This window comes from Schizosaccharomyces cryophilus (assembly GCF_000004155.1).
Source record: "Schizosaccharomyces cryophilus OY26 unplaced genomic scaffold supercont4.6, whole genome shotgun sequence".
NCBI classification, from domain to species: Eukaryota; Fungi; Ascomycota; class Schizosaccharomycetes; order Schizosaccharomycetales; family Schizosaccharomycetaceae; genus Schizosaccharomyces; species Schizosaccharomyces cryophilus.
The window spans coordinates 419,852-443,920 of record NW_013185629.1 but is presented as its reverse complement, the minus strand read 5'-3'; the positions used below and the strand labels follow the sequence as shown (position 1 = coordinate 443,920).

Here is a 24,069-nt window from a genome sequence, read left to right as displayed (position 1 = left end):
TTTTGGTGATTGATGTCCAATTTTCAAATGAAACCCCGAATTTATATACCAAATAATCGGAGCCTAGTTTTGTTTGTGTAAAACGCTGGTCATGTCCTACAACTTGATCGTCTCTTACAACTCTAGTCCCATCTTTCATCCACACACACTTTCGCTTCTGCTTTTTGTTTTCACCTAGTAAATTAACGATTTCCTCTTACTGATTTTAAGGAGAAAATGCTGCTCTCGGTAAAGTATATCACCGAATCTCGGACTCCAACTCTCGGAGTCCCAATATCGGAGTCAAAATGAAACACCGATCCTTTTCTCCAGTCCATCTACCCAAAGGAGGGTTTACAAGAAATACACGAAAAATTGAGCATTAATTTCTTGTTATTACTTATTTTAATTATTATATTTTTGATTTTTTGAAAAACAGCTTGCCTGTTTGTTTGCACTCGGATCTGGGCCCGTTTGTTTCGTTTCTCACTGAGTTGGACGTATTCAGAGCACAAAAGGGTTTCTGGACTTCTCAATTAACTCAGCAAAAAGGCTAAAAAAAAATTTGTTTACGGTTTCCTTTTTCCATTTTCTTTCTTTAAAATCTTTCACCTCATAAAGGACCATACCATTGCTAAGAAAAAGTACAAAAGTCACCTTTTTCTCTTTGTGGATTCCCCTGGCCTTCGGTTCATCATTTTTTCTTCTTCACTGTTTTTACTTTTATATATTATACGGATTTTCTTGTCCATCCGTCTACTTGATTCCATACATTCGTTGGTAAAAATTCAGCCGTGAAGAGATCCCGTTTCGTACGAAAAAAAAGCTTATTGCGTATCTTCCGTTTTACATCTTTATACCTAAACATATCTGACAGTTCAAACAATGGAAGCCAAGTCAAACGGAATTGAGCTTTCCTCTGTGGAAATGGCAAAGCGTATGGCTTGCCATATGGCTGTCGACGAAAATTACCCAAAACACCCAAAGGTGATTGGTATTGGCAGTGGTAGCACAGTGGTTTACGTTGTCGAACGTCTTTTAACAAAGCCGGGAGTCGAAAATGTTGTCTTCCTCCCAACTGGGTTTCAATCCAAAGAATTAATTGTCTCTAGTGGTCTACGATTAGGAGATCCAGATTGCTATCCTGATGTCGACGTTTGCTTCGACGGTGCTGATGAAGTAGACGATAGCTTGCAGTGCATCAAAGGTGGTGGTGCTTGCTTGTTCCAAGAAAAATTGATTGGCTTCTTGGCAAAGCGCCTTGTCATTGTCGCTGACTCTCGTAAAAATTCGCATATGCTGGGTGAACATTGGAAGAAGGGAGTTCCTATTGAAGTCATGCCCATGGCTTATACCTCCATCTTACCTCAACTGGTTGCTTTAGGTGCTCTTGAACCTAAGCTGCGTATGGGTGCTCCTGGTAAGGCTGGTCCTGTCGTTACCGACAATGGTAACTTCATTATCGATGCTAGCTTTGGTTTAATTAAAAACCCTCAAGAGCTTTTTGAAAAAATCAAGCTTCTGGTTGGCGTTGTAGAAGTGGGTATCTTCTGCAACATGATTTCTGCTGCTTACTTTGGTAGCGGGGATGGTAGCGTCACTGTCAAAAAAGCCAGTGGTGATAATCACATTATTCCCCCTACAGTTACGGCTGCAGCTACTGAAGTCGATGCCGTCGTAGCCGAGCAAAATGCCGAACCACTATAAGTAGCTATCCTAAAACTGAACTAAACCGCAATGTTGGTTTTGTGTTATTCATTCATCATTCACCTCAATGTATTATATCTTATATTTTTTTCGTTTCTTCTTTCTTTTTGCTTGCCAATTGATGATTTGAGCAGTCATTAACTTAATAAATTCTTCCATAATTAGTTTTTTATTAAGCAAAATACCTACAATTCATAAATCAATTTCAATAATAGTGAATATATCCATTTCTATATGACACCAGTCAAGATATGTTCGTTTTTATCAAATTTTTCATTTGCTGCAAAGCGCCATCCATTTTATCTACCATGTAAGATTGTTTTTGCTTCGAAAGTCAACACCAATCCCATTATCATGCTTGACACTTTATGATTTACGAATTAATTGAAAATGCTATCATTAAATCAAAAATTTATAGTACTAAACTAATGTACACGAATTCAAAATCAAGTCATATTAAAAATAAGGAGAGAAAGACGTACGGTGAGCCAAAGTAGCTTGTGTCGTCCAAAAGAAAGCATCAAAATCATAGAATATTAAAAAAGAGAAACATAATCTATGTTCAAAACAACATAATTGAAAAGTTCAACCTCAGAAAAATCAAAGTAACTGTAAAGACAAGGATTAATGGAAAACGGTCCATACCAGAATTAAACAAAACCTTTTCACAAAAGAGGGCAATCAGATAAAAAAGATTAGATAGCGTATTTAGGATTAAATTTTATAGATCAGCCGTCAACGAGTGTCATGAACATGGATATAAAGCATGTTAAATAAAAAAATTCAGAAGATAACAAGTCTGCTATGAGAGCAGACCTTATTAATTGTCCGAACGATAAGTTTGAAAAACATTAATACAGGTAAAGATGCATGCTTTAACGAATTTTCATGATAGGATCAAAAGGTGAACCTCTATACGACATATTCGCTTTTGAATCGAAAAGTTTCCAAAAACGCAAGGTCTCGTCAGCAGCACCGGTAACAACATTTTCACCATCTGGAGACATAGACAAGAACAACACACGATTTGTGTGCCCCTTTAAGGTACCAACCCGAGAAATTTTTGGATAGTTCCATATAGCAATTTCATTTTCAACGAAACCATGGGTGGACACAATCTCATTGGTTAACTTTGACCACTGGAGACTACAGACTTGAGATCCCGTGTTAATATCATGTAACATTGAACCTCTGTGTGTGTTCCAAATCTTTATGGTTTGATCAGCAGTACCACCACCCGAGGCTAAAATTCCGCGTTGATGAGTACTCCAACTTAGAGCCCTAACAGCGGCTACATGATTGTGAAACGAATACAATGGAACGTCGCTAAATTTGTCCCATACATATAAAGCATTATCGTTTCCACCTGAAGCCAGTTGATTATCTGACGAGCTCCAATCCAAGTTACAAATCTCCTGACGGTGAGATCGGAGAGTTCGAAAGTAATGTTCGGATTCCCTAACATCACGGTGCAATATAGTATTATCACGTCCACCACTACTCAAGACATGATCATTCCAAGCAAGGGCACCAACACGGAGACTATGTCCTGCCATAGTCCGAGTTTTCTTACAAGCTTCAGCATCCCATATTTCCACCATTCCATTATTCGTGCCGACAGCAAGGTGTGTTCCCCGTTGAACCCATTTTAAAGAAGTAACTGTATCGGACGGCCAAAAGTTGTGCATGACTTTTACTTCGCTGGTTACTGGAGACCAAAGGTATACGCGTGAACCCAAAGCTATAGCTAAAACATTACATTGACCCCAGTCAAGAAGATTTAAATAATAGTCATCAGCAAGATTAGGAGCGTCCAGCACTTTGTACGGTAAAGTTGGGAGTTTTCGTTTCTCTTGCTGTCCAGCAGCAACAAAATCTCGAGTCAACGATCGGACGGGCGATAAAGAATACTTTGTACGATTGGGATCATCCTGAAAAAGTAGCTTTCTCTTATATGGCGAATTGTTACGTTCCCGCGGGGACATAAATTGAAACACTTTTCTGGACGGAGTAATAGGAGTCGTTTGTAAGGCAGAAGAAGAAGAGGAAAATGTAGAGGATGGAGGTGTTTGTAATGTAGCCGGTCCAGGGCCCGTATCGTAATTCGCCATCGATGAATTCAAGTTAGATGTACTGGGCGTTTTTGCCATAGCAACGGATGACGGCGATGCGTCCGAATCTCCAAACAACTCCGAATGTAACAGATTTGTGAAATTAGTATCAGCAAGAGATGTACGACGCTTGCCGGGAGTCTGTGGAGGGTCAAACGCGGAGAAGCTGGTCCATAACTCAGAAGAGGAAGACCCTCGAGTTGGTATGAACCTATCTCCGTCATTTCCACGGATTCGTTTTTTTGTCGGTGAAATTTGTATATTCGTTTGATCGGTTCCTACTGAGCGGTCCACAACGGATCCTGCACCTTCACTATTAGCTCCATTACTTGAACCGAGATTCGAAGAAGAACTCGCATATTCATGATGTATACTGTTTCTACGCGGTCGATCGGAGTCTCTTGAATTTCTATCTTCAGCAGCACGTTGCTGGAGTCGCCGTCCCGATTCTTCCATAGCCGAAACTGAAGTCGCCGATTTCTAATTGAAGCAATTCTTGTTTTAGGAACTCTATGTTCAACTCTATACTTTATTCTTCAGGTCCTTTATTGCATTCGAAGTAATTTATACGGTTTTGTGATAAAAATATGGTTTTAGAATATGCTTCAATACTGGTTGTGAGTTGATGAACTCGCCAGTACTAATGAGGGTAAGTAAGGGTAATGCATAAGTAAAAATAAACCAACCTCGTTACGTTAGGCGACTGCTTTGAATTTATATTAGCTCACCTTGAATCTTATCTCTGAGAAAGAATAACGAAAAAGTATCGCGATTGATCATTGTTCGTTAAACTCTAACTTGACATTTTGAAGCATAATCATTAAATAATAAATAACGAGTAAAAAGATTGTACCGCGTTATAATACCCTATATTGCTTCCACACTAAAAGACATGCAAGGTGGGGGACGGAGTATTCAATGGGGGTATGTACAAATGCTGTACTAGCAGTAGTAGGTAGGTGGTAAGGCAAGGCCAGTTAAACCTGAAGGCAGAAGTAAAAGGATGGAAGGAGTACTTTACTGGCATGGCTGGAGGCACTAAGAATACGACAAATAAAGAGCATTTCTTAAGAGAGTTTCAAAAGTGTTCATGAACCCTACATTTTGCCGAGTCTATTGAGAAAACGTTACTGTAAACAAGTAAACATACAAATAAAAAAGAAAGGATGGGGTATAGTTGTGGTTCCAGTCAAGTTTGAATTTGTAAGATGAAAAAAAAATTTGCATTCACTTTATCTAGTCTGATTTTTGAGTTCTATCACTTGTTGTATCTTCCTAAAATAGCAAGAGCTTATTCCAAGCTTATTCAGCTTAAAGTTGGATCTGCTAAAAAAAGTTTCAAACTGGAGCTAATCTGATTAGGAAGAGAAAAAAGTAGACATAGTTTTATCGTTATAGTATCACTTTATTGCTTCTAGCGTCAATTTTCATTGAGGTAGTTTTTGCTAAACACTAAATCATACAGAAGGAAAGAGATTGGGATTATATAAAAAAAAAAAAAAAAAAAAAGAAAAGCTCATTCAATGATTTTCTGGAAACAAAGCTATTATGACACTATCCTTGCTACTTGACAATGAACAATAACAAATCCACTACTGGTTTCAAACTCGAGCAGCTATGTACTTTGATTCTATTGTAGCACAGCTACAAAAAGACATGGCGTTATAGAACTTCTTTTGCTATGTTCTTTTAGAATATCTGTAGGGTGTTATTTTATCATGGATTCACTGTTTAATGATCAAAATGAGTTTTTTTCGTACTAAGAATTTTCGAATCCAAGGATCCAATTTCATCTTTTCTTCTCAAAAGACTCTTTCTTTATTTCCTTTTTGTTTGTTTACGACGACTTGCAATAAATACCACGCAAAACAAGAAACAATTGAAATTCACATAAATCAATCTCAACAGAAGAAACCCATTCAGTTAGAAAACATATTTACAAGTGAAAAATAATTCTTAAACCTTGATTATAACATAAAAAATCAATGAAATGATCCTTTTCAATGCTATTTATGAAACCAAGTAACGAACATGAAAATACAACCATGTTACTTGCTAGTTAGCATGATAGTATGATACAGTGGTTTTTGTGACCACTGTACTTAGAATTTAAAAAAGGTTCATTTTTTAAGTAGAAACAAATGGTAAAATCCTAATTTCTTGTCCTTCTTTTTAGTTGCTTCGGTTTTGCAGAATTTGAATTTCTTGGGTATTTCATCTTGCTCACATTTGTCATTCTTTTTTGGTTATTTCTGAGATTTGTAATTCATTTCAGTTTTAACTCTTCTTTTTTTACTCTCTTTTTTTCTTTCTTTTCTTGCAATCTCTTTCTTTCGTAACGTTTCACCAACATGTCCACAGCTAATGTTCGAACAATCGTTCGGGTTCGTCCCAAGTCTCTTCGAGAATTATCAACAAATGCCGTCGATCTCCTTACCGTGGATGAAGAAAAAAAAGAAATCATAATACAACCCCCTCCCGAAGGATTAGAAAACTCTAGACACAGGCACAGAGTCCGAGGACCTCGAGTATTTCATCTCGATGAGTGTTTTGTCCCTTCCGTTTTTGGATCCAACGGCCAGGCGTCTGAAGAAGAAGCTATCTTTCAAAGAATAGGGCCCTATTTAATTCATTCAGCATTGGAGGGCTACAACACCTGTCTATTCACCTATGGTCAAAGCGGGAGCGGTAAAACATATTCAACAATTGGTGTTCGCGGACAAGCTGGATTGATCCCGAGACTTTCAACTTTTCTTTTTAATGAAATAGAGAGGATCGAAGAAGAAACGAATGCTGTCATTCGCGTCTCCATTTCCGTAGTAGAAGTCCTAAACGAGACAGTATACGACTTACTTGAATCCAAGGAATCCAAAGAAAATGATATCCGAATTGATGCTTCTACACATAATTTTTCCCAAGGATTCTCCCAATTTGAAGTTGAAAATGCTCAAGAGATTGATGCATTTTTGCGGTTAGCGGTCAAGGTACGCATCTTGGGTTACTTGGTTTTTTTTTTTTTTTTTTTTTAATATTGAGTATTAACTAACTTCATATAGACAAGAAAAACCACAATAGCAGATCAATATGGAAAGTCTTATGGTCATACCGCTATAATTTTTAAAGTTCATCAAAAAATCCCGAAAACTGACAAGCAAGGTTCTATGCAAAAAGATTCTTACTTAAAAATCTTAGATTTAGGAAGTTTTGACCGAAGCTCTAACCGAAAATCGGGAAAGGATACACCAAGCGAGTCCGCCGCTAATAACAACTCTTTATCTGTATTGAACCGAGTCATTGCGTCCCTTACTAGCAAAAAAAACGATCTCATGATTCCTTATAATGATTCACTCCTTACTCGTCTGCTACGAGACGCTTTAGGAGGGAATTGCAGGACCGTTATGTTGGCTTGTGTGTCGCCATGCGATTTTGACGATACATTCTCAACTCTGAGATATGCGGAAGCAGCCAGAAAAATTAAGAATATCTCTATCTTAAACGTAAAGAAAAGTTATGCTGATTCTAATGAGAATGAATTTGATACAATTCTTTCTACTTTGGAGTCTGACAGAGTTCAAATGAAACGACATGAAGAACACAGCAAAAAGCTGTTAGCAATTATTGAGGATTTAAAGACAGAGTACGAAGGAAGGATACGAAGCCTTGAATCACAAAATACTGCGCTGAAAAATCATCTTTGCTTGGCTGTTGATGCATATCTCAACCCAGTGGATTTGAACTTTTCGAAGAAATCTGATTCTGTGTCACAAAAATCTTTCAACGAGATGGTTCAAGCAGAGTTTAATAGTTTTGAAAAAGATGTGAAATTGTTGGCTAATGATTTTGAAGCAATCGTAGTGTCTCCCCATGATTTTAATACTCCAAAACTTCGAAATATTGAAGAAGAAAGCCTGAGACACGATTCTTTGTTAGATTAATTAGTCTTAATTAAATAAACATATATGAAAGAAAAGGATGTAAAAAAGATCACAAAATATTAGCGTTAAAATCTATTAGGAAATAATATAGTAAAGAATGACCTGATCCTCATCACATAATTTTCCGCTTCAGTGCTAATTGCACCTATGTCAATTAGTGATGTATCTTCCTTATTTTCTTCGGATTGCAGTTCAAATACAACGGACGATTCTTCAACTTGCACTTCATTCCCGCACTTATTATATAAATGCTTCATTAGTTCATAATCAAATATTACCTTTTGCTTTTGAACATTACTTAGAGACAAGAAAGAAATGTCTTTAAAAACATTAAGCATTGAAACACTCAAGGTCGATACTAACCGCTTTTTTAAGGTTTCGGTGGCTATATCGATTCCTATAGACTCCAATCTATCAACTGTGTTCATCAAAACAGTATAAGTTGCCCGCAAAGGAAGAAACGTATTTTCAGAACTGTCTCCGTCCAGCGTCCTCAACTCTTCATTAAAGCTAGTTGGATATCCCTCTAAAGATTTGTTCACTATTTCCTCTGCTAAAGCGTTTATTATTTTTTCACGAAAAGAATCAAACGAAGTGAAGTTAGGAATAGCATCACACAGTCCTATAAGTCTAACAAGTTTGATTGCTTTTGCCAACAGAAAATCTTTATTTTCTATTGACTTGGAAAATAATATTTCTTCGGATATTTTCTCAAGTTTGCGAATAATGTCTTCTGACAAGTCTTGTACTTTGTTGTATAATATAGATTTCAGATTTGTTGTACTAAACGGCAATAGGGTATTTTCGTAAGAGTCAAAACTTTCCAAAGAATAGACAATCCTTTTCACAGAACTATTAAAAGATGAAAGTTGTTGATGAAAAGATTGTATGTCATCCTTCATTCCGCAAGCTTGTAAAAAATAGGATTGAAATGATGATAAGTTTAGCTCGCCTGCTAAGTTCCAGACATCGTGTTCAAATTGAGGTGAACTTGTTAGAATCACCTCTATCAAAACAGAAACTTTAGAATTGTGATACTCAAGATCATTGATTACTTTCTGTAAAGAGTTCACGAAATGTGGGCACAATAATGATTTCCATAAATCTTGGAGATCATCCATTTGAGTAACAGGGGTACTTTTTGAAAGTGAATCATACATAGATTTTAAGTTGTCAAGGTCTATGTCTTCTTGAAAAAAGGGCTTTTTAATATTCTCGGCATGTGAGTATACACGATTTCTCCATTGTTCCAAGACCTTCGTCAAATCAACATCAAATGAAGTATCCCATTGTGGAACAAAATTTAGATCTTGAGGAAGCAAGTAGCGAGTACACAAGTCATCTGTAAGGCAAAGGTCTTTGCGAAGTGACTTGCTGGACAAAAACGTATGCTCACGAATTGAGCTGATGATCTGATTTATATGATTAGGAAACATGTTTTTAACGAGGATACTGGTGTTTACAAACTCCAAACAAAATTGCAATGTATCCGTCATGCTCATGACGATTGCAAAGCGAACATCTAAAAAGGCATTTAAAGCATCTTCTAGGGAGAAATTTTTGAGTAAAGTAAAGGATGCAATTATTTTGTCTTGATTCAGCGAATCAGTTTTAGAGAGTTGACTTAACAGTTCCACATAGTAGTGAATGCAAGCATCATACTTATGGATAAGTTTACTCAAATCCTTATCACCTTTAGGGATGCGTTGGATTAGAACATCACAAAAAAGGAATAGACGAACGGATAATAGATACTCTTTGTCATGAAGTAGCTGAAAAGTATATGGTAAAACCGTATGACAGAATCTCTTTACAAAACGCCTCAAACAAGCTTCATTATCAGATATCTCCAGTGAAGATAATTTGGAAAAAACGTCAGCAGCAGCTACTACTTTGCGTTCATTCGTGTGAGACTGGAGTTGATGAACATCATTTACAACAGTCAACAGGCTAGATTGGATTTGAGATATACTGTCAGCAGCTTTTAAGAAGCTTTGATAATTCAAGCATACATTTTGCTGAAGCTCTCTGCTTTTCTCTTCTACCTGCTGTTGAATAAACTTTTCCAATTGTATGGTTTGCGAGATGCTATGCGTCCGAAACACCTCTTTCCAATCTGTATTTTTGTGTGATGAAGCGCTCAAATCCGCCATTAAAATATCAGTACCACAAGACAATGGGACGAAAGGCTTTTCCGGTTTTGTTCCAAGGTTTCCAAGTTCTTCAATACTCGATGAAACGCGTCGTCAAATTGATAAGTAATTTCCAGACTGTTTCTTTTTCTATTTTTACTTCATAAATGGTTTCATTAGCTTTAATTAAATCATTGAACACTTATAACTATAGTTCAAGGGTTGTTTACCAAGAGTTGCTCGTGCACTTTCCAAGTTTATTGGTTTAACAAGCTATAACATTTTTCGAAAAAATACTTTTTCGCATTCTAACGCGTATAATGTGTTTACATAATATTTTAGCACTTTGTTAAAATTGCTTTAGTATATATGACAATGCTTCGTTGTTAGGTATTACATACAGCTACCAAACCACACTATACTTTTTACGAAGTCAAACGAGATGGCAAACTCTGGAGAGAGGAGACTATATATATATATATATATCCATGTGCAGGTGTACGTTAATCTGAACAGTGTTCTGTATCGGTGGTGGTTTTAGCTGTTATTGATTGAATTAATTGATTCAATAAGTTTTTCAATGAGCGCTACATTGCAAAACGAAAATCCTGAAGTGAAGGCTTTGAGCCAACTTCCTACAAGAGCACAAGAAGAAGAAGAGAATCTGTTCTTAAAAGGTAATGAAGGATGGTTATGGGATATAAGTGACGAGCTTGAAAATGTTGAGAAGATTCGCGATGCAGTTGATGCGCAAGAAATTTTTGATTTGTTAGCGAAAATTAATGATCCTGAACACCCTTTAACTTTGGCTCAACTGTCAGTTGTGAAGTTGGAAGATATTGAAGTTTACGATAATGTAGATGGGAATTCTGCAGTTATTGTACATATCACTCCTACTATTCCCCACTGTTCTATGTGCACATTAATTGGATTGTGCATCCGTGTGCGTTTAGAACGCTGTCTTCCACCTCGTTTCCACGTGGACGTAAAAGTTAAAAAGGGAACGCATGCAAGTGAATTGCAAGTCAATAAGCAGTTGAATGATAAGGAGCGTGTTGCCGCAGCATGTGAAAACGAGCAACTTTTAAATGTTTTGAACAGCATGATGTCTACATGTATCTAATTTTTTTTTCGCTCCTAATGAATGTGTAAATTAAATAACTTCCTAACTTATATAGAGCAATTTTTTGGTTAATTGATTAGCAAACAATAATTCCCGTCTCAGTGCTTCTTTGGTAATATTGATCGATAATCTTATAGTCGTAGTTGTTATTTTTAGAAACCTATAACTGCGAACAGCTGGCCATATTGTACGATATTATTATTTTCCCTATACGGGAGGAGGCGTGTTATATTTACCAATAAAATCTTCATTAGCAGTGTCGTAATCATGAGCTTCTTTAGCATCTAGCTCATACTCATTAACTTGCATGCCGGTACTGTTGTCAATAAACTCGAAAATTGCTGTAGGTAGCAAAGAAAGAAAAGGTATGTCCTATACATTCATGGTCAGCACAAAAAAATAAAGAATATATATATAATGAATTAAAAAATACACACCCCAGCTGGAACATTCATATAGTATCCATAAAGTACACGGACCAAACTTTTCGATCCAACAATAACTACGTCACGAGCTTCTCTAGCAATTTCCAAAATTAATGGTTCCAAGCGGACTGCAAGGTCATAAAACGATTCCCGTTCTTTCACCCTACACCTATACGGGTCTCTCATAAATAAATCATATTCATCCTTTCCAAAAGCAGCACGAAGTTTCTCATAATCATTACCAAACCAATCCATTACTAGAGGTGACAGATTTGAACGTGAGAATGCTCGAGACCCCAAATCTCGAAAAGGGTTCATTGTAGAGTCTTCCAAGCTCGACATCACAACAAGATTTTTAAAAGAAATCGAAGGAAACAAATGCTTAAACTGCTGAACAAGGTATTCCATGAACTTACGGTTCGCCTCATCATCCTCAGATTCTTGGGATAAGAGTGGTCTCATAGAAGCTTTCGATACCAAGAATACCCGATTTCTCGTAAGGGTAATATTCATTAACAGAAATATAATACGTGACTGAGCCATTAGTAGAGTTTTAAGAGAGAACAAATACCAAAACAACGTACCAATAAGTATCCTTGATTCGTTCGGTTGGTTATGAGCGTCTCCGAAAAGTTAATCATTTTAACATAAGAATATTCTTTTTCATCAATAGGTTCATAATTCATTTTTAAAAGATCTATACGTCTACAATATTCAGCCTCGGCTGATTTTAAGTCCCAGTTTTTGAACTAACCATCATTAATAAAAATAGAAGAAAAAACAAAGGATTTAAACTTTTCATACCTCTTGTGAGACACGGATAGCCTCCTGAATGTTGGCACGAACTACGTTTTCTTCGTCGCATATACTTTCGATAAACAAAACATTAAAACCAAGGCTTTTAAATCGATCATATAAATCTTTCCTTGTTTCTCTCGTACCGTTCGTAGCATCATAAATAGCGACTTGGCCTTTTTCTCTCGAAAGAAAGTTTTCTAAATCTCGTAAACACTGCTGAATGGTATTATCTCTGTAAAGTGCCAGAAGACTCTTCGAGAAGGATGCTAACGCAAGCTGGTTAGTTACCATGTTCCAAAAAAAGTCTTAAAAAAATCATAATATAAAACACATACCAGAAGGAGCTCGTAAGCTTCCAACGTCTTTTGATTGTTCATCCATATACTTTGCGAGACTGTAGAATTGACAATGGAATCCAAGCCATTTCAGATATCGGTCTATAGATACAGCAATGTTGGATTTTCCTCTGGCCGGTAAACCAGACATGATGATAACAAGTTTACCTGCGTGGAACAGCATTCCACTTTCCGTGCTGTATGCTTGTACACCACCAAACTTCTTGTCCTCTTTTTCTTGCATTTGTTGCGAGCGGAACCTCAACATATTTGGGTTTATAGCCTGCTCAATAGTAACAGAACTTCTTCGCGACATCTTGCAAAATAATGGTTAGGGAAAAGGCTCTCACCGAAACGAAGTGATTTCAAGTTCAATTCTTTTAATAACAAATAAAAGGGTATTCACAGCAAGCAAACAGATATTCTTGTAATGTTTACTTTCGCAACGTGCAGCTTCCAATTACGTTCAATGCTTGGTTTTTTTAAAAACCAATTTGCCAATTACAAACTGCAAGGCTCTAAAGATTTAAGTAAACTGTGACTTCAGACAGAAAAGTGATAGAAAGCCTACACGATGATGGAGCAGGGTGGTGGTGAAGTATACAATCGAAATCCAGTTAACAGTGACATAGTAAGGTATGGGTTTAGCATATCTGAACCTTCTCTCAGTAAACTAAATAGGGGAGTTCCATGCTCTATTGAAAAGTAACAAACCCAAAAAATAAATACTCAAATAACAATAAAGCAGACTAAAAGGAATCAATAAAAAGGTGTTTTGTAAACAAAAACAAACGAAATATTAAAAACAAAGCGTATTCAACCAAAACGGCTACAAGAAAATAATGCAAGTGAGTGATGCTCTCCAGTAATTTCAATGAACATGTTTGCGCTATCGGTGTACAGTCCGCTTTGAAAAATGAAAGATTTTTCAGCTAGAAAAGAGCAGCATACATTCTTTTCTGAAAATCAAAAGAATTATGTTATTCTATTCTCGTCTCTGCAATCTTCATAAATTAGTCCTGATCGTCTCGCACTGTAATGATATCGTCAAATTGCTTTTAGGTAAGGGTGAGGCGCCATTTAAGTTGTTGAGGTTTTACTCTGTACAGAGCTCAGAACTGCAAGTATCTGACTTAATCGGAGCCATTCAATTGCAACACTAAATTAAAAATGGATGCAAACATTGCGAATCGTATAAGTAAATCACCGACTCTTCCGGTGGCTTCTTATTGCATGGCATCTATTTTAATGACGATGACAAACAAATATGTCTTGTCTAGTCCTGGGTATAACATGAACTTTCTGCTGTTGACCGTACAATCCCTAATCTGTGTCCTTACAATTCGGGTTTTGAAAAATTTCAAAATAATCACCTACCGCGATTTTGATTTTCGTGAGGCAAAGTTTTGGTTCCCTATCTCGTTTTTGCTTGTAGCTATGATCTACACTTCCTCCAAAGCCTTACAGTATTTATCTGTTCCTGTATATACTATTTTCAAAAACTTGACCATCATTGTTATTGCCTATGGTGAAGTGCTTTGGTTTGGCGGTCATGTTTCTGCCCTAACTTTGTTTTCCTTTGGTTTGATGGTTCTGTCCTCTGTTGTGGCCGCTTGGGCAGATATTCAATCCTCTGCTACTTCTGGATACACTTCCTTGAACTCCGGTTACTCTTGGATGTTTTTGAACTGCATAACCAATGCGGCTTTTGTTCTTACCATGCGTAAGCGCATTAAGCTCACAAACTTCCGTGACTTTGACACCATGTTCTATAATAATCTTCTTAGTATTCCAATTCTAGTCGTTTGCACTCTCTTCACGGAAAACTGGAGTGCTGAAAACATTGCTAAAAACTTTCCTCCTGACTCTAAATACAATGTTTTGATCGCCATGGCAATTAGTGGTGTTTCATCGGTCGGCATTTCTTATACTTCTGCTTGGTGTGTTCGAGTCACTTCCTCGACTACTTATAGTATGGTTGGTGCCCTCAATAAGTTACCTTTGGCAATTGCTGGTTTATTGTTTTTTAATGCTCCTGTCACTTTCGGCTCTGTCAGCGCTATCTTTTTGGGATTTATCTCTGGTATTGTCTACGCCGTTGCAAAGGCTCAGCAACAGCGCAAAAAGGAAAGCGCTACTGTACTTCCCATGACCAACAACCCTGTAAGTGCCAGTTCCCAAAGTATTCGTGATAGTATGAGCAAGTCCTAATTTTGATTTGACTTGTAAATCATATTGTGTATCATTTAGTTGAAGACTTGCACTTATTTCGCTGTCTACACATCCAGGATGGTCGTTTACTCTAGGAACAAAAGCTGCTTGTATGATTATTACATTTTTTTTCTCTTTTGATATATGAAATAGCTCGTTCCCTTAGCACAATGTGTTAAACGAACAAACTTATTATAGAAACAATAACTGAAAAAATCAGATTCTATTTGATTATCAGAAGTCCATAACTTGTAGCATTTTAAATTACGGTTAAGTACAACTAAGTCGTACTTGAGTGACTAGCATTTGAATTTCATGACTGACTATGATCTAGGAATCTCTTGTGGTTGAGCTTCAATAACGGAAGAGAAAACGGATTATAGGAAATATCGAGTTTCAAATCCATACGCATAAAGCGTCATTTAGGTTGACTTGGAAGCGCCTTTTGATTAGTTGAACATCGTTTTATACTTGTCTCAATAAATTTTTCGAGTAAAGGTACCAGCATAAAGTATGAACTAATCCAAATTCCGAAAGGTAACTGAACTAAGACTTGATGTTTATTTCTTTTTAATTTACAATTCTCTCATAAATTTTGATGAAACTTAATGGCTGAATAGTCGATCGTGTCTGTTTACCTTGTTTGTTTGTAAGTGATCAAGTAAACACAATTTTTCAGTAGATTCCATTAACATAAAAAGGAATTCGTAAAATTTTTTGAACTAAAAATATTTAAAAAAAAACATAAGTTGTCCATACTAAATTATTTCTCAAGAAAATGATCCCACGAGCATGCATTTTTGTAATAGATACCAATAAGTTGGTTCACATGCAAAAGCTACCAACATGAATAAAACCAAATATCTTAATTTTTTCAATTTATTTACTTTTGCAATACCTTATTCAATGGTTTCCTACCTTTGGAGAATCTCAGCACAACGCTTGGTAACCGTGTCGTAGTAATAATCAAACCTGGCTAGCTGTAGTCATGTTTTTTTCATCAATTATCTTTTATTTTATGTTTACTGAATGCAATAAACCGCTAATTCGAAGACTCTAAGTACAACAGTAAAAACCTATATGCGCAAAAACTCTTAAAGGAGTAAAATCTGCTCGTTTAAACCACAAAAGTTATAAACTTTGTCTTTCTTTTCTTAGATTTATATATATATATTATATACAATAAAACATAACATATTTTCCTCATAATTCATGAAATAAACATTACACAGATCTTCCTTCTTGCTACTTACCAAACAAGAAATCAGTAACATAACAGAATTGGGTTACACAGCGATGCTTCGTTACTTAGTATTCCAAACTGCGTAGAAAATAATTAACGGTATTGTTGAAAAAAATGATATAACTACTTAAATAGGAAAGCGTAGAAACTTTATACTACGTTATACTGATAAACAGAGTTTCTAAAGCTAAATTGCTAAAGCTGATTTGTGAAGCGGAACGATGGTAAACTAGGAAAGCGCGGTCACTTGAATTAATAGCAAAAGAAACTTACCGACTACCAAGCATTTCAGCCTTGAGGCCAAAAATTTAATTTCCTGGTCTTTTAGTTAAATAATTGGGGTTCTTTGGTAATTTTGGTGATATTTAAATAGAAAAATTCAGAGATTGCAAAAAAAATCTTGATATACAGGGAAAAATGAGCGAACAAGCAGAAACAGCAATTCAAATTTGGAAGATTCGCCGCTTGGTAAAGCAGTTGGTCAATTGCCATGGCAATGGTACTTCAATGATTACATTGATTATTCCTCCTCGTGAACAAATTTCTCGAATTAGCAGCATGCTTGCGGAAGAATATGGTACCGCCTCAAACATTAAGTCTCGTGTGAACAGACTTTCCGTCTTGTCCGCCATTACCTCGACTCGTGAGCGTCTAAAGCTTTACAATAAGGTCCCCGAAAACGGTTTGGTTATTTACTGTGGTGAAGTTATGATGGAAGGCAATAAAACCAGAAAGCTTAACATTGACTTCGAGCCTTTCAAACCCATTAATACCTCTCAATATTTGTGTGATAACAAATTTCACACAGAAGCTCTTGCCGAATTGTTGGAGACTGATCAACGCTTTGGCTTCATTGTTATGGATGGTCATCAAACTCTTTACGGTATGGTTTCTGGTAGTTCTCGCGAGGTGTTACAAAAGTTTAGCGTTGATTTGCCCAAGAAGCACGGTCGTGGTGGTCAATCAGCTCTTCGTTTCGCTCGTCTTCGTGAGGAGAAGCGACACAATTACATTCGTAAGGTTGCCGAAAATGCTGTTCAACATTTTATCACAGATGACAAGGCCAATGTCGCTGGCCTTATCCTTGCTGGTTCTGCTGATTTCAAGACTGTACTTGGTCAAAGTGATTTGTTTGACTATAGACTACAAGCAAAAATCATCAGGACTGTTGATGTTTCCTACGGTGGTGAAGCCGGTTTCAACCAAGCTATTGAATTGTCAGCTGATACCTTAGCTAACGTGAAATTTGTTCAAGAGAAAAAGATTATTCAAAAGTTCTTTGATGAAATTAGTTTGGATACTGGCAAGTATTGCTTTGGTGTTGTCGATACTATGAATGCTTTACAGGAAGGTGCTGTCGAAATCCTTCTTATTTATGCCGACCTTGACATGACGCGCTACGAGTTTAAAAACTCTGAGGGCAATACTGTAGTTAATTACATGACCAAAGAACAAGAAGAAAACGACAAGACCAACTCATATTTGCTTGATAAAGAAACTGGTGCCGAAATGGAGTTGGTTAACACAATGGCATTGTCTGAGTGGCTTGCCGAGCACTATAAGGATTATGGTGCGAATTTGGAATTCGTTTCTGATCGCTCTCAAGAGGGTATGCAGTTCGTTAAGGGTTTCGGTGGCATTGGTGCCATTATGCGTTACCAACTCGATCTCTCAATGCTTGATCCAGAATCTGATGAATTTTACTCCGATTCTGAGTAAATTAAAATCTAATAATTTACTTAGATTTACTTTTGTATTTCCTATCCTTTTCCATACTTATTTGTTCTCTAAAATACATTCTTTTTCACTTCGAAAGGTTTCATAATTGCTATCTATTTATGGTTTCTGGCAATTGCAAGGTTTTTCGGTCTAAAATTTGCGGTAGTATCGACTCATTATTATAACATACTCTTGCTTTACTTTGAGTATAAATCAATTACTTATTTTACTGTTCATAAGAAACGCTTTAGAGCGTTTCATTGTATCTATGGTCATAGTTCTAACGCTAGAATGCATCCAATTTTTCTAAGATTCAAGCCGATGTACTGAAGATTCAAACTAATTTGGTAGTCCTGGTACTTATAAATTTACTTAAATTCATAATTCACCAGCTTTCAATGAGTTTACAGTTTTATTAATTTTCATATTCAGATTGTGAAGCGCAACGATTTTGTAAACATGGTTGCTATGAGAAAGTGAGAATGTCGCGTGTAATATACCCAAACCGCTACCACATTCTTAGACCGAGAAAGTGAGACTCTTGCCGTAAAGGCTTTCTACTTGCAATATGTCAAGTGAATTAGATATGATTACGGTCCCTATCCTTGGCAAGGAGACCGTAAAGGTTGGTTTCGGTTTAAACGAATATGTCGCTACAGAAATTCTGAAGGAATTCCAGTCGTCAACGTATATTGTAATTACGGATTCTAACATTGCACCTCATCACTTGGAACCTTTTGAGCGTACGTTTAGGAATACTATCAAAAAGAATGGAGCCGAATCGAGATTTTTGAGCTACATCATTCCTCCTGGGGAGTCATCCAAGTGTCGCGCGATGAAAGCTGAAATTGAGGATTGGATGCTTTCTCAATCTTGCACTAGAGACACATTATTAATTGCTATGGGTGGTGGTGTTATTGGTGATTTAGTTGGATACGTCGCTGCGACTTTTATGCGTGGTATTCGTTTTGTTCAAATGCCTACTACTCTGCTTGCAATGGTAGACTCTTCTATTGGCGGTAAAACTGGTATTGATGCCCCTCTCGGAAAGAATTTAATTGGCGCTTTTTGGCAACCTTTGAGAGTCTATGTGGATTTACTCGTTTTGCACACATTATCTCCTCGTCAAGTAATCAATGGCTTAGCAGAAATTATTAAAACTGCTGCCATGTGGAATGAGAAAGATTTTCAGTTACTAGAAAACAATTCTTCTATCCTCATGGAAGAAATTCACAAGCCCGCTGTTTCTGGAGAGTACAAGTATTTCAAAATCAAAAACTTGCTTCAAAAGATCATTCTTTCTTCCATCCGCACAAAATGCGAAGTTGTAACTCTCGATGAACGTGAGGGTGGTCTTCGTAACTTACTAAATTTCGGCCATAGTATCGGACATGCATATGAAGCTATTTTGTACCCTCAGATTCTCCATGGTGAATGTGTTGCAATTGGTATGATTAAGGAGGTAGAACTTGCAAGACATTTGGGTGTTTTGAAACCTAATGCTGTTGGAAGATTGGCTAAATGCCTTGTCTCTTATGGCTTGCCCGTAAGCGTTAATGACCCTAAAATTAAGAAATATGCAGGTTTTAAAGATTGCCCCGTTGAGAATCTCATTTTGACCATGGCCGTTGATAAAAAGAATCAAGGATCCAAAAAGCGAGTTGTAATTTTGAAGGCTATTGGTGAGACTTACGAAAAGCATGCCACTGTAGTTTCCGATGACGATATCCGTTTTGTTCTATCTTCTGACGTGAAAGTTGGTACTTTTACTGAACATTCTCTCGACGTTGTAGTTACTCCACCTGGTTCTAAGTCTATTTCTAATCGTGCTCTTGTGTTGGCTGCTTTGTCACAAGGTACTTGCCGCCTTACAAATATGCTTCACTCTGATGATACTCAATTCATGATGTCAGCTTTGGAATCCCTTGGAGCAGCCAAGTTTTCATGGGAAGATAATGGCGAAACTCTTGTTGTAGAAGGTAGTGGCGGTAAAATGAGCCCTCCTAAAGATGCTCTTTATTTAGGTAATGCTGGTACTGCTGCTCGTTTCCTGACTGGTGTCTCTGCACTTGTTCCAACTAAGAATAATGAACATGGTGTCGTTCTTACTGGTAATCATCGAATGAAAGTTCGTCCAATTGGTCCTTTAGTCGATGCCTTACGGAACAACGGTTGTACTGTTAAATATCTTGAAAAGGAAGGCTCCTTGCCTCTTTCTATGTCTTCGGAAAGTGGCTTAAAGGGTGGTGTTATTGAACTAGCTGCTACAGTTTCCTCTCAATATGTTTCTTCCATTCTTATGTGTGCTCCATATGCATCTGAACCAGTCACACTTAAGTTAGTTGGTGGTAAACCAATTTCGCAACTGTATATTGACATGACTATTGCCATGATGGCTTCTTTTGGTATCAATGTCCAGAAATCTTCTACTGAAGAGAACACTTACCATATTCCTCAAGCGAATTACCAGAGTCCTTCTAACTACGAAATTGAAAGTGACGCCAGCTCTGCTACCTATCCTCTGGCCATTGCTGCTCTTACCGGCACTAAGTGTACTATTCCCAATATTGGTAGTTCTTCATTGCAAGGTGATTCTCGTTTTGCTAGAGATGTGCTTAAGCCTATGGGTTGCTTGGTTGAACAAACAGCAACTAGTACAACCGTTCAAGGTCCTCCTAAGGGTAAATTGAAGCCACTTGAAAGTGTTGATATGGAAACCATGACTGACGCCTTTTTGACCGCTTCCGTCGTAGCCGCAGTAGCTTCGAATGCCGAGGGTGATGCCATTACTCGTATTACCGGTATTGGCAACCAAAGAGTCAAAGAATGTAATCGTATTGCCGCAATGGTTCATGAACTGTCGAAATTTGGTGTGCGCGCCGGTGAGTTAGAAGATGGTATCTACATTTTTGGCAAAGATTATAAGACATTAAATTCTCCTGAAGGTGGTGTTTATACTTATGACGACCATCGAGTTGCCATGGCCTTTAGCTTATTAGCTATTCTTGCACCTTCGCCTACCGTTGTTATTGATAAAGCTTGTGTTGAGAAAACCTGGCCTTCTTGGTGGGATGCTTTACGCAATTCTTTTAGAGTTTCATTGCATGGTTCTACCATCGGTAATGAACAACAGGGTGCTGTGATTAATAAAAATGCTTCTATCATATTGATTGGTATGCGTGGAGCCGGTAAAACTACGATTGGCAAGATCATTTCGAAACAGCTTGATATGGAATTTGTCGACTTGGATGAATTGTTAGAGGATCATTTGGCTATGCCTATCACGGAAGTTGTATTCAAGTTGGGATGGGATGCTTTTCGTCATGAAGAGCACAAATTGCTTCGTGAATTCATTCGAGAACGTCCTCATGGTTTTGTTGCCGCAAGTGGTGGTGGTGTTATTGAAATGAGCGAGTCACGCAAGTTACTTGAAAATTATGTAAAAGACGGGGGCATTGTTTTACATGTTCATAGAAATCTTGATCACATTGTTTCCTATCTTTCAAAAGATATCACCCGTCCTGCTTACAAAGATCAAGAAAACATTCGTGATGTTTACGGTCGGCGCCATCAATGGTACCGTCAATGCCGCTCACACTATTTTATCAGTCCAGTTTTAGACGAGAGAGTTGTAGAGGAAAAAATCGAATCCTCGATGTCCAGATTTTTGGAAGTTATTACTGGTAAAACACGATCCTTGCAGCAGCTTACGGAAAAGAATCGTTCTACATTTTTGACTTTGAACTTCCCTAATGTTGAACAAGCTCTTCCTTTGTTAAATGAGGTGAGTCTGGGTTGTGATGCCATTGAAATTCGGGTTGATCACTTGAAGGATCCTAAGGCTAAGAATGGAGTTCCCACCCTTGACTTTGTCGCAGAACAGGTTGCTTTGCTTCGGTGCCACACTCGTTTGCCCATTATCTTTACTGTTCGCACAAAGAAACAGGGTGGTTTGTTCCCTGATGATAAGGAATCAGAAGCCCTTGAATTAGTTCTATCAGCTATTCGTTACGGTATCAATTTTGTTGATGTCGAATTAGGCTGGAGCATCGAATCTATAACCAAGATTTATGAAAGCAAGAGAAACACTAAGCTACTTATGTCTTGGCACGACGTTTCTGGTACTTGGTCTTGGGCTAGACCTCATGAATGGATGCAAAAAATTGAATTGGCATCTTCGTTTGCTGATATTATTAAGCTTGTTGGTACCGCCAAAACCTTCAACGATAATTTAGAGCTTGAGAATTTCCGTAATTCTGTAACTCGTACTATGAAGATTCCCTTGATTGCGATTAATATGGGAAGCAAAGGACAGCTTTCCAGAATTTTTAACAAGTTTTTAACTCCTGTTACCCATCCTGACTTGCCATCTAAAGCTGCTCCAGGTCAGTTGAGTGTAAAGCAATTGCATGAGGCTTTGGCTTTGATTGGCGAAATTGTTCCTCAAAAGTTCTACGTGTTCGGGAAACCAATTTCACATTCACGTTCACCTGTCCTTCACAATACTGCATATGGTTTGTTGGGTCTTCCTCATACTTATCAAGCTTACGAAACAAACTCTGTTGAGGAAGTGGAAAGTGTACTTCACAGCCCTGATTTTGGTGGAGCAAATGTCACTATCCCTTATAAACTGCCCATCATGCGATATATGGACGAATTGAGCCACGAGGCTAGATTCTTTGGCGCTGTCAACACAATCATTCCTACCGTGAAGGATGGGAAGCTGTGTCTTCGGGGAGACAACACCGACTGGCGTGGTATCTATGATACTTTTACTGCTGCCCTGGATGGAATGTCTTTGGTTGGATCCAGTGCTTTAGTAATTGGAGCAGGTGGCACAAGTCGGGCTGCTGTTTACACATTGCATCATTTGGGTGTTTCGGATATTTATCTTGTGAACCGCACGGTAACCAACTCATACGCGGTTCAGAACGTATTCCCTCCTGAATACAATATTAAGGTACTGGATGCCGATAAGGTAACGCCTGAAGAAATAAAGGGTGTCTCCATTGCTTCGGCCATTTCTACAGTTCCTGCTGATATTGCACTTCCCGAAGGAGTGGATCGTTTGGTGAAGACGTTGATTGCCACTGGCGATAAGCAATCTATATTTTTGGATATGGCCTACAAGCCATTGCACACTCCTTTGATGGCAGTTGCTTCTGAGCATGGATGGCGTTGTTCCAGTGGTCTAGAGGTATTGGTACGTCAAGGACTTGCGTCTTTCCAAATGTGGACCGGCTTGAATGCTCCTTTTATTCCAGTATATAAGAAAGTTATTGAGTAAATAGACAAATTGCCGTACATCGAATAAAACAGTTTTGGAATCTACAACAAAATTTGAAAGAATGTAGGATACTTTGTGTTGGTATTTTAATATAGTGGATCTATTCATTAGAACAATTCACACAGAAAGCAGTCGCTGAAAAACGGATTTACAACTTGTTACGAGCTACGACTCAAGATGAATAAAATGCAAAAAATGTAGGTATATATTAATTGTTTTGAATAAATTATTACCGGATTAGAATCGGAAATCTTTCATCATTGCATTCATGCTTCTTACCGGCCTCTTGCAAATAAACAATAATGTACAAGTCATGTCTTCGGTAGGTTCAGAAAAACACGGATATACAAAATGAATACAACAAATCACATTAAACGAGTCAGAAAAGAAATAAAACGGCGGTATACAGAAAAGAAGGTAGAACAAAAGGAGAAAAAAATTAATGCAATGCCCATGCAAGGTCGCCCATAAGTGAATGAAAACTTCTGTTTAACCACCGAAACCGTAAATGGTACGGCCTTGACGCTTCAAAGAGTAGACAACGTCCAAGGAAGTGACGGTCTTACGCTTGGCGTGTTCAGTGTATGTGACGGCATCACGAATGACACTTTCCAAGAACAACTTCAAGACAGCACGGGTTTCTTCATAGACCAAAGCAGAAATACGTTTTACACCACCACGACGGGCAAGACGACGAATAGCAGGCTTGGTAATACCTTGAATGTTGTCACGCAGAATCTTACGGTGACGCTTGGCACCGCCTTTTCCCAATCCTTTACCACCTTTACCGCGACCAGACATGATTCAACGAAAAGAAAAATAAAAAAGAGTATAAATCGAAAAAAATTAGATGAATGAATACCAGTTCCTCAATCGGCAATGAGGAAGATACACTACAGGAGAATAAGCAATTGCTTCAGAAACGCGTACACAATTATAAAATTGTGTTATACAATTCAATGCTTTGTTGAAGTACGGTGTTTGACAAGTTGATGCAAGTGCGACGCGCTCGATATATGTTTAATTTCTTCATCAAAAACCCTAACCCCAAAATAGATGAAGAT

The 24,069-nt window shown here is 37.6% G+C and overlaps 10 protein-coding genes across 10 annotated transcripts; 6 read left to right on the top strand and 4 right to left on the bottom strand.

Moving 5' to 3' along the window:
• Nucleotides 1–248: 248 nt before the first annotated feature.
• On the top strand, nucleotides 249–1,930 carry SPOG_01069 (ribose 5-phosphate isomerase). The gene has a single exon (XM_013169340.1). The coding sequence runs from the start codon at nucleotides 865–867 to the stop codon at nucleotides 1,684–1,686; it is 822 nt and encodes a 273-aa protein (XP_013024794.1). The 5' UTR covers nucleotides 249–864; the 3' UTR covers nucleotides 1,687–1,930.
• On the bottom strand, nucleotides 1,912–4,433 carry SPOG_01068 (CDK inhibitor Srw1). Its single transcript, XM_013169339.1, has one exon. The coding sequence runs from the start codon at nucleotides 4,251–4,253 to the stop codon at nucleotides 2,562–2,564; it is 1,692 nt and encodes a 563-aa protein (XP_013024793.1). The 5' UTR covers nucleotides 4,254–4,433; the 3' UTR covers nucleotides 1,912–2,561.
• Nucleotides 4,434–5,899: 1,466 nt separating this feature from the next.
• Nucleotides 5,900–7,772, top strand: SPOG_01067 (kinesin-like protein Klp8). Its single transcript, XM_013169338.1, has 2 exons — nucleotides 5,900–6,781; nucleotides 6,854–7,772. The coding sequence occupies exons 1-2, from the start codon at nucleotides 6,149–6,151 to the stop codon at nucleotides 7,730–7,732; spliced, it is 1,512 nt and encodes a 503-aa protein (XP_013024792.1). The 5' UTR covers nucleotides 5,900–6,148; the 3' UTR covers nucleotides 7,733–7,772.
• On the bottom strand, nucleotides 5,978–10,104 carry SPOG_01066 (transport complex subunit Cog1). Its single transcript, XM_013169337.1, has one exon. It carries the CDS (start codon nucleotides 9,883–9,885, stop codon nucleotides 7,798–7,800), a length of 2,088 nt encoding a protein of 695 aa, XP_013024791.1. The 5' UTR covers nucleotides 9,886–10,104; the 3' UTR covers nucleotides 5,978–7,797.
• An 84-nt stretch (nucleotides 10,105–10,188) lies between these two features.
• Nucleotides 10,189–13,144, bottom strand: SPOG_01064 (6-phosphofructo-2-kinase). Its single transcript, XM_013169335.1, has 5 exons — nucleotides 12,546–13,144; nucleotides 12,217–12,476; nucleotides 11,997–12,161; nucleotides 11,425–11,946; nucleotides 10,189–11,359 (listed from the first exon to the last, which is right to left on the bottom strand). The coding sequence occupies exons 1-5, from the start codon at nucleotides 12,859–12,861 to the stop codon at nucleotides 11,195–11,197; spliced, it is 1,428 nt and encodes a 475-aa protein (XP_013024789.1). The 5' UTR covers nucleotides 12,862–13,144; the 3' UTR covers nucleotides 10,189–11,194.
• Nucleotides 10,235–11,246, top strand: SPOG_01065 (sister chromatid cohesion protein). Its single transcript, XM_013169336.1, has 2 exons — nucleotides 10,235–10,362; nucleotides 10,438–11,246. Exons 1-2 carry the CDS (start codon nucleotides 10,307–10,309, stop codon nucleotides 10,985–10,987), a joined length of 606 nt encoding a protein of 201 aa, XP_013024790.1. The 5' UTR covers nucleotides 10,235–10,306; the 3' UTR covers nucleotides 10,988–11,246.
• A 465-nt stretch (nucleotides 13,145–13,609) lies between the features above and the next one.
• Nucleotides 13,610–15,314, top strand: SPOG_01063 (GDP-mannose transporter Vrg4). The gene has a single exon (XM_013169334.1). It carries the CDS (start codon nucleotides 13,716–13,718, stop codon nucleotides 14,754–14,756), a length of 1,041 nt encoding a protein of 346 aa, XP_013024788.1. The 5' UTR covers nucleotides 13,610–13,715; the 3' UTR covers nucleotides 14,757–15,314.
• A 958-nt stretch (nucleotides 15,315–16,272) lies between these two features.
• On the top strand, nucleotides 16,273–18,040 carry SPOG_01062 (translation release factor eRF1). Its single transcript, XM_013169333.1, has one exon. The coding sequence runs from the start codon at nucleotides 16,417–16,419 to the stop codon at nucleotides 17,716–17,718; it is 1,302 nt and encodes a 433-aa protein (XP_013024787.1). The 5' UTR covers nucleotides 16,273–16,416; the 3' UTR covers nucleotides 17,719–18,040.
• A 179-nt stretch (nucleotides 18,041–18,219) lies between these two features.
• Nucleotides 18,220–23,288, top strand: SPOG_01061 (pentafunctional aromatic polypeptide Aro1). Its single transcript, XM_013169332.1, has one exon. It carries the CDS (start codon nucleotides 18,287–18,289, stop codon nucleotides 23,003–23,005), a length of 4,719 nt encoding a protein of 1,572 aa, XP_013024786.1. The 5' UTR covers nucleotides 18,220–18,286; the 3' UTR covers nucleotides 23,006–23,288.
• On the bottom strand, nucleotides 23,194–24,014 carry SPOG_01060 (histone H4 h4.2). Its single transcript, XM_013169331.1, has one exon. The coding sequence runs from the start codon at nucleotides 23,804–23,806 to the stop codon at nucleotides 23,495–23,497; it is 312 nt and encodes a 103-aa protein (XP_013024785.1). The 5' UTR covers nucleotides 23,807–24,014; the 3' UTR covers nucleotides 23,194–23,494.
• Between the last annotated feature and the right edge of the window lie 55 nt (nucleotides 24,015–24,069).

What these genes read in the sequence shown, in the direction of transcription:
- SPOG_01063 (XM_013169334.1), top strand. Translation starts at nt 13,716, where the DNA reads ATGGATGCAAACATTGCGAATCGTATAAGTAAATCACCGACTCTTCCG.
- SPOG_01067 (XM_013169338.1), top strand. Translation starts at nt 6,149, where the DNA reads ATGTCCACAGCTAATGTTCGAACAATCGTTCGGGTTCGTCCCAAGTCT. An exon ending in TTTTGCGGTTAGCGGTCAAG is followed by an intron (nt 6,782 to 6,853) that starts GTACGCATCTTG and finishes AACTTCATATAG; the next exon opens with ACAAGAAAAACCACAATAGC.
- SPOG_01064 (XM_013169335.1), bottom strand. Translation starts at nt 12,861, where the DNA reads ATGTCGCGAAGAAGTTCTGTTACTATTGAGCAGGCTATAAACCCAAAT. An exon ending in AAGCTTACGAGCTCCTTCTG is followed by an intron (nt 12,477 to 12,545) that starts GTATGTGTTTTA and finishes AGCTTGCGTTAG; the next exon opens with CATCCTTCTCGAAGAGTCTT. An exon ending in CGAATCAAGGATACTTATTG is followed by an intron (nt 11,947 to 11,996) that starts GTACGTTGTTTT and finishes CTAATGGCTCAG; the next exon opens with TCACGTATTATATTTCTGTT.
- SPOG_01060 (XM_013169331.1), bottom strand. Translation starts at nt 23,806, where the DNA reads ATGTCTGGTCGCGGTAAAGGTGGTAAAGGATTGGGAAAAGGCGGTGCC.
- SPOG_01062 (XM_013169333.1), top strand. Translation starts at nt 16,417, where the DNA reads ATGAGCGAACAAGCAGAAACAGCAATTCAAATTTGGAAGATTCGCCGC.
- SPOG_01069 (XM_013169340.1), top strand. Translation starts at nt 865, where the DNA reads ATGGAAGCCAAGTCAAACGGAATTGAGCTTTCCTCTGTGGAAATGGCA.
- SPOG_01065 (XM_013169336.1), top strand. Translation starts at nt 10,307, where the DNA reads ATGGCAAACTCTGGAGAGAGGAGACTATATATATATATATATATCCAT. An exon ending in ATATATATCCATGTGCAGGT is followed by an intron (nt 10,363 to 10,437) that starts GTACGTTAATCT and finishes TGATTCAATAAG; the next exon opens with TTTTTCAATGAGCGCTACAT.
- SPOG_01068 (XM_013169339.1), bottom strand. Translation starts at nt 4,253, where the DNA reads ATGGAAGAATCGGGACGGCGACTCCAGCAACGTGCTGCTGAAGATAGA.
- SPOG_01061 (XM_013169332.1), top strand. Translation starts at nt 18,287, where the DNA reads ATGTCAAGTGAATTAGATATGATTACGGTCCCTATCCTTGGCAAGGAG.
- SPOG_01066 (XM_013169337.1), bottom strand. Translation starts at nt 9,885, where the DNA reads ATGGCGGATTTGAGCGCTTCATCACACAAAAATACAGATTGGAAAGAG.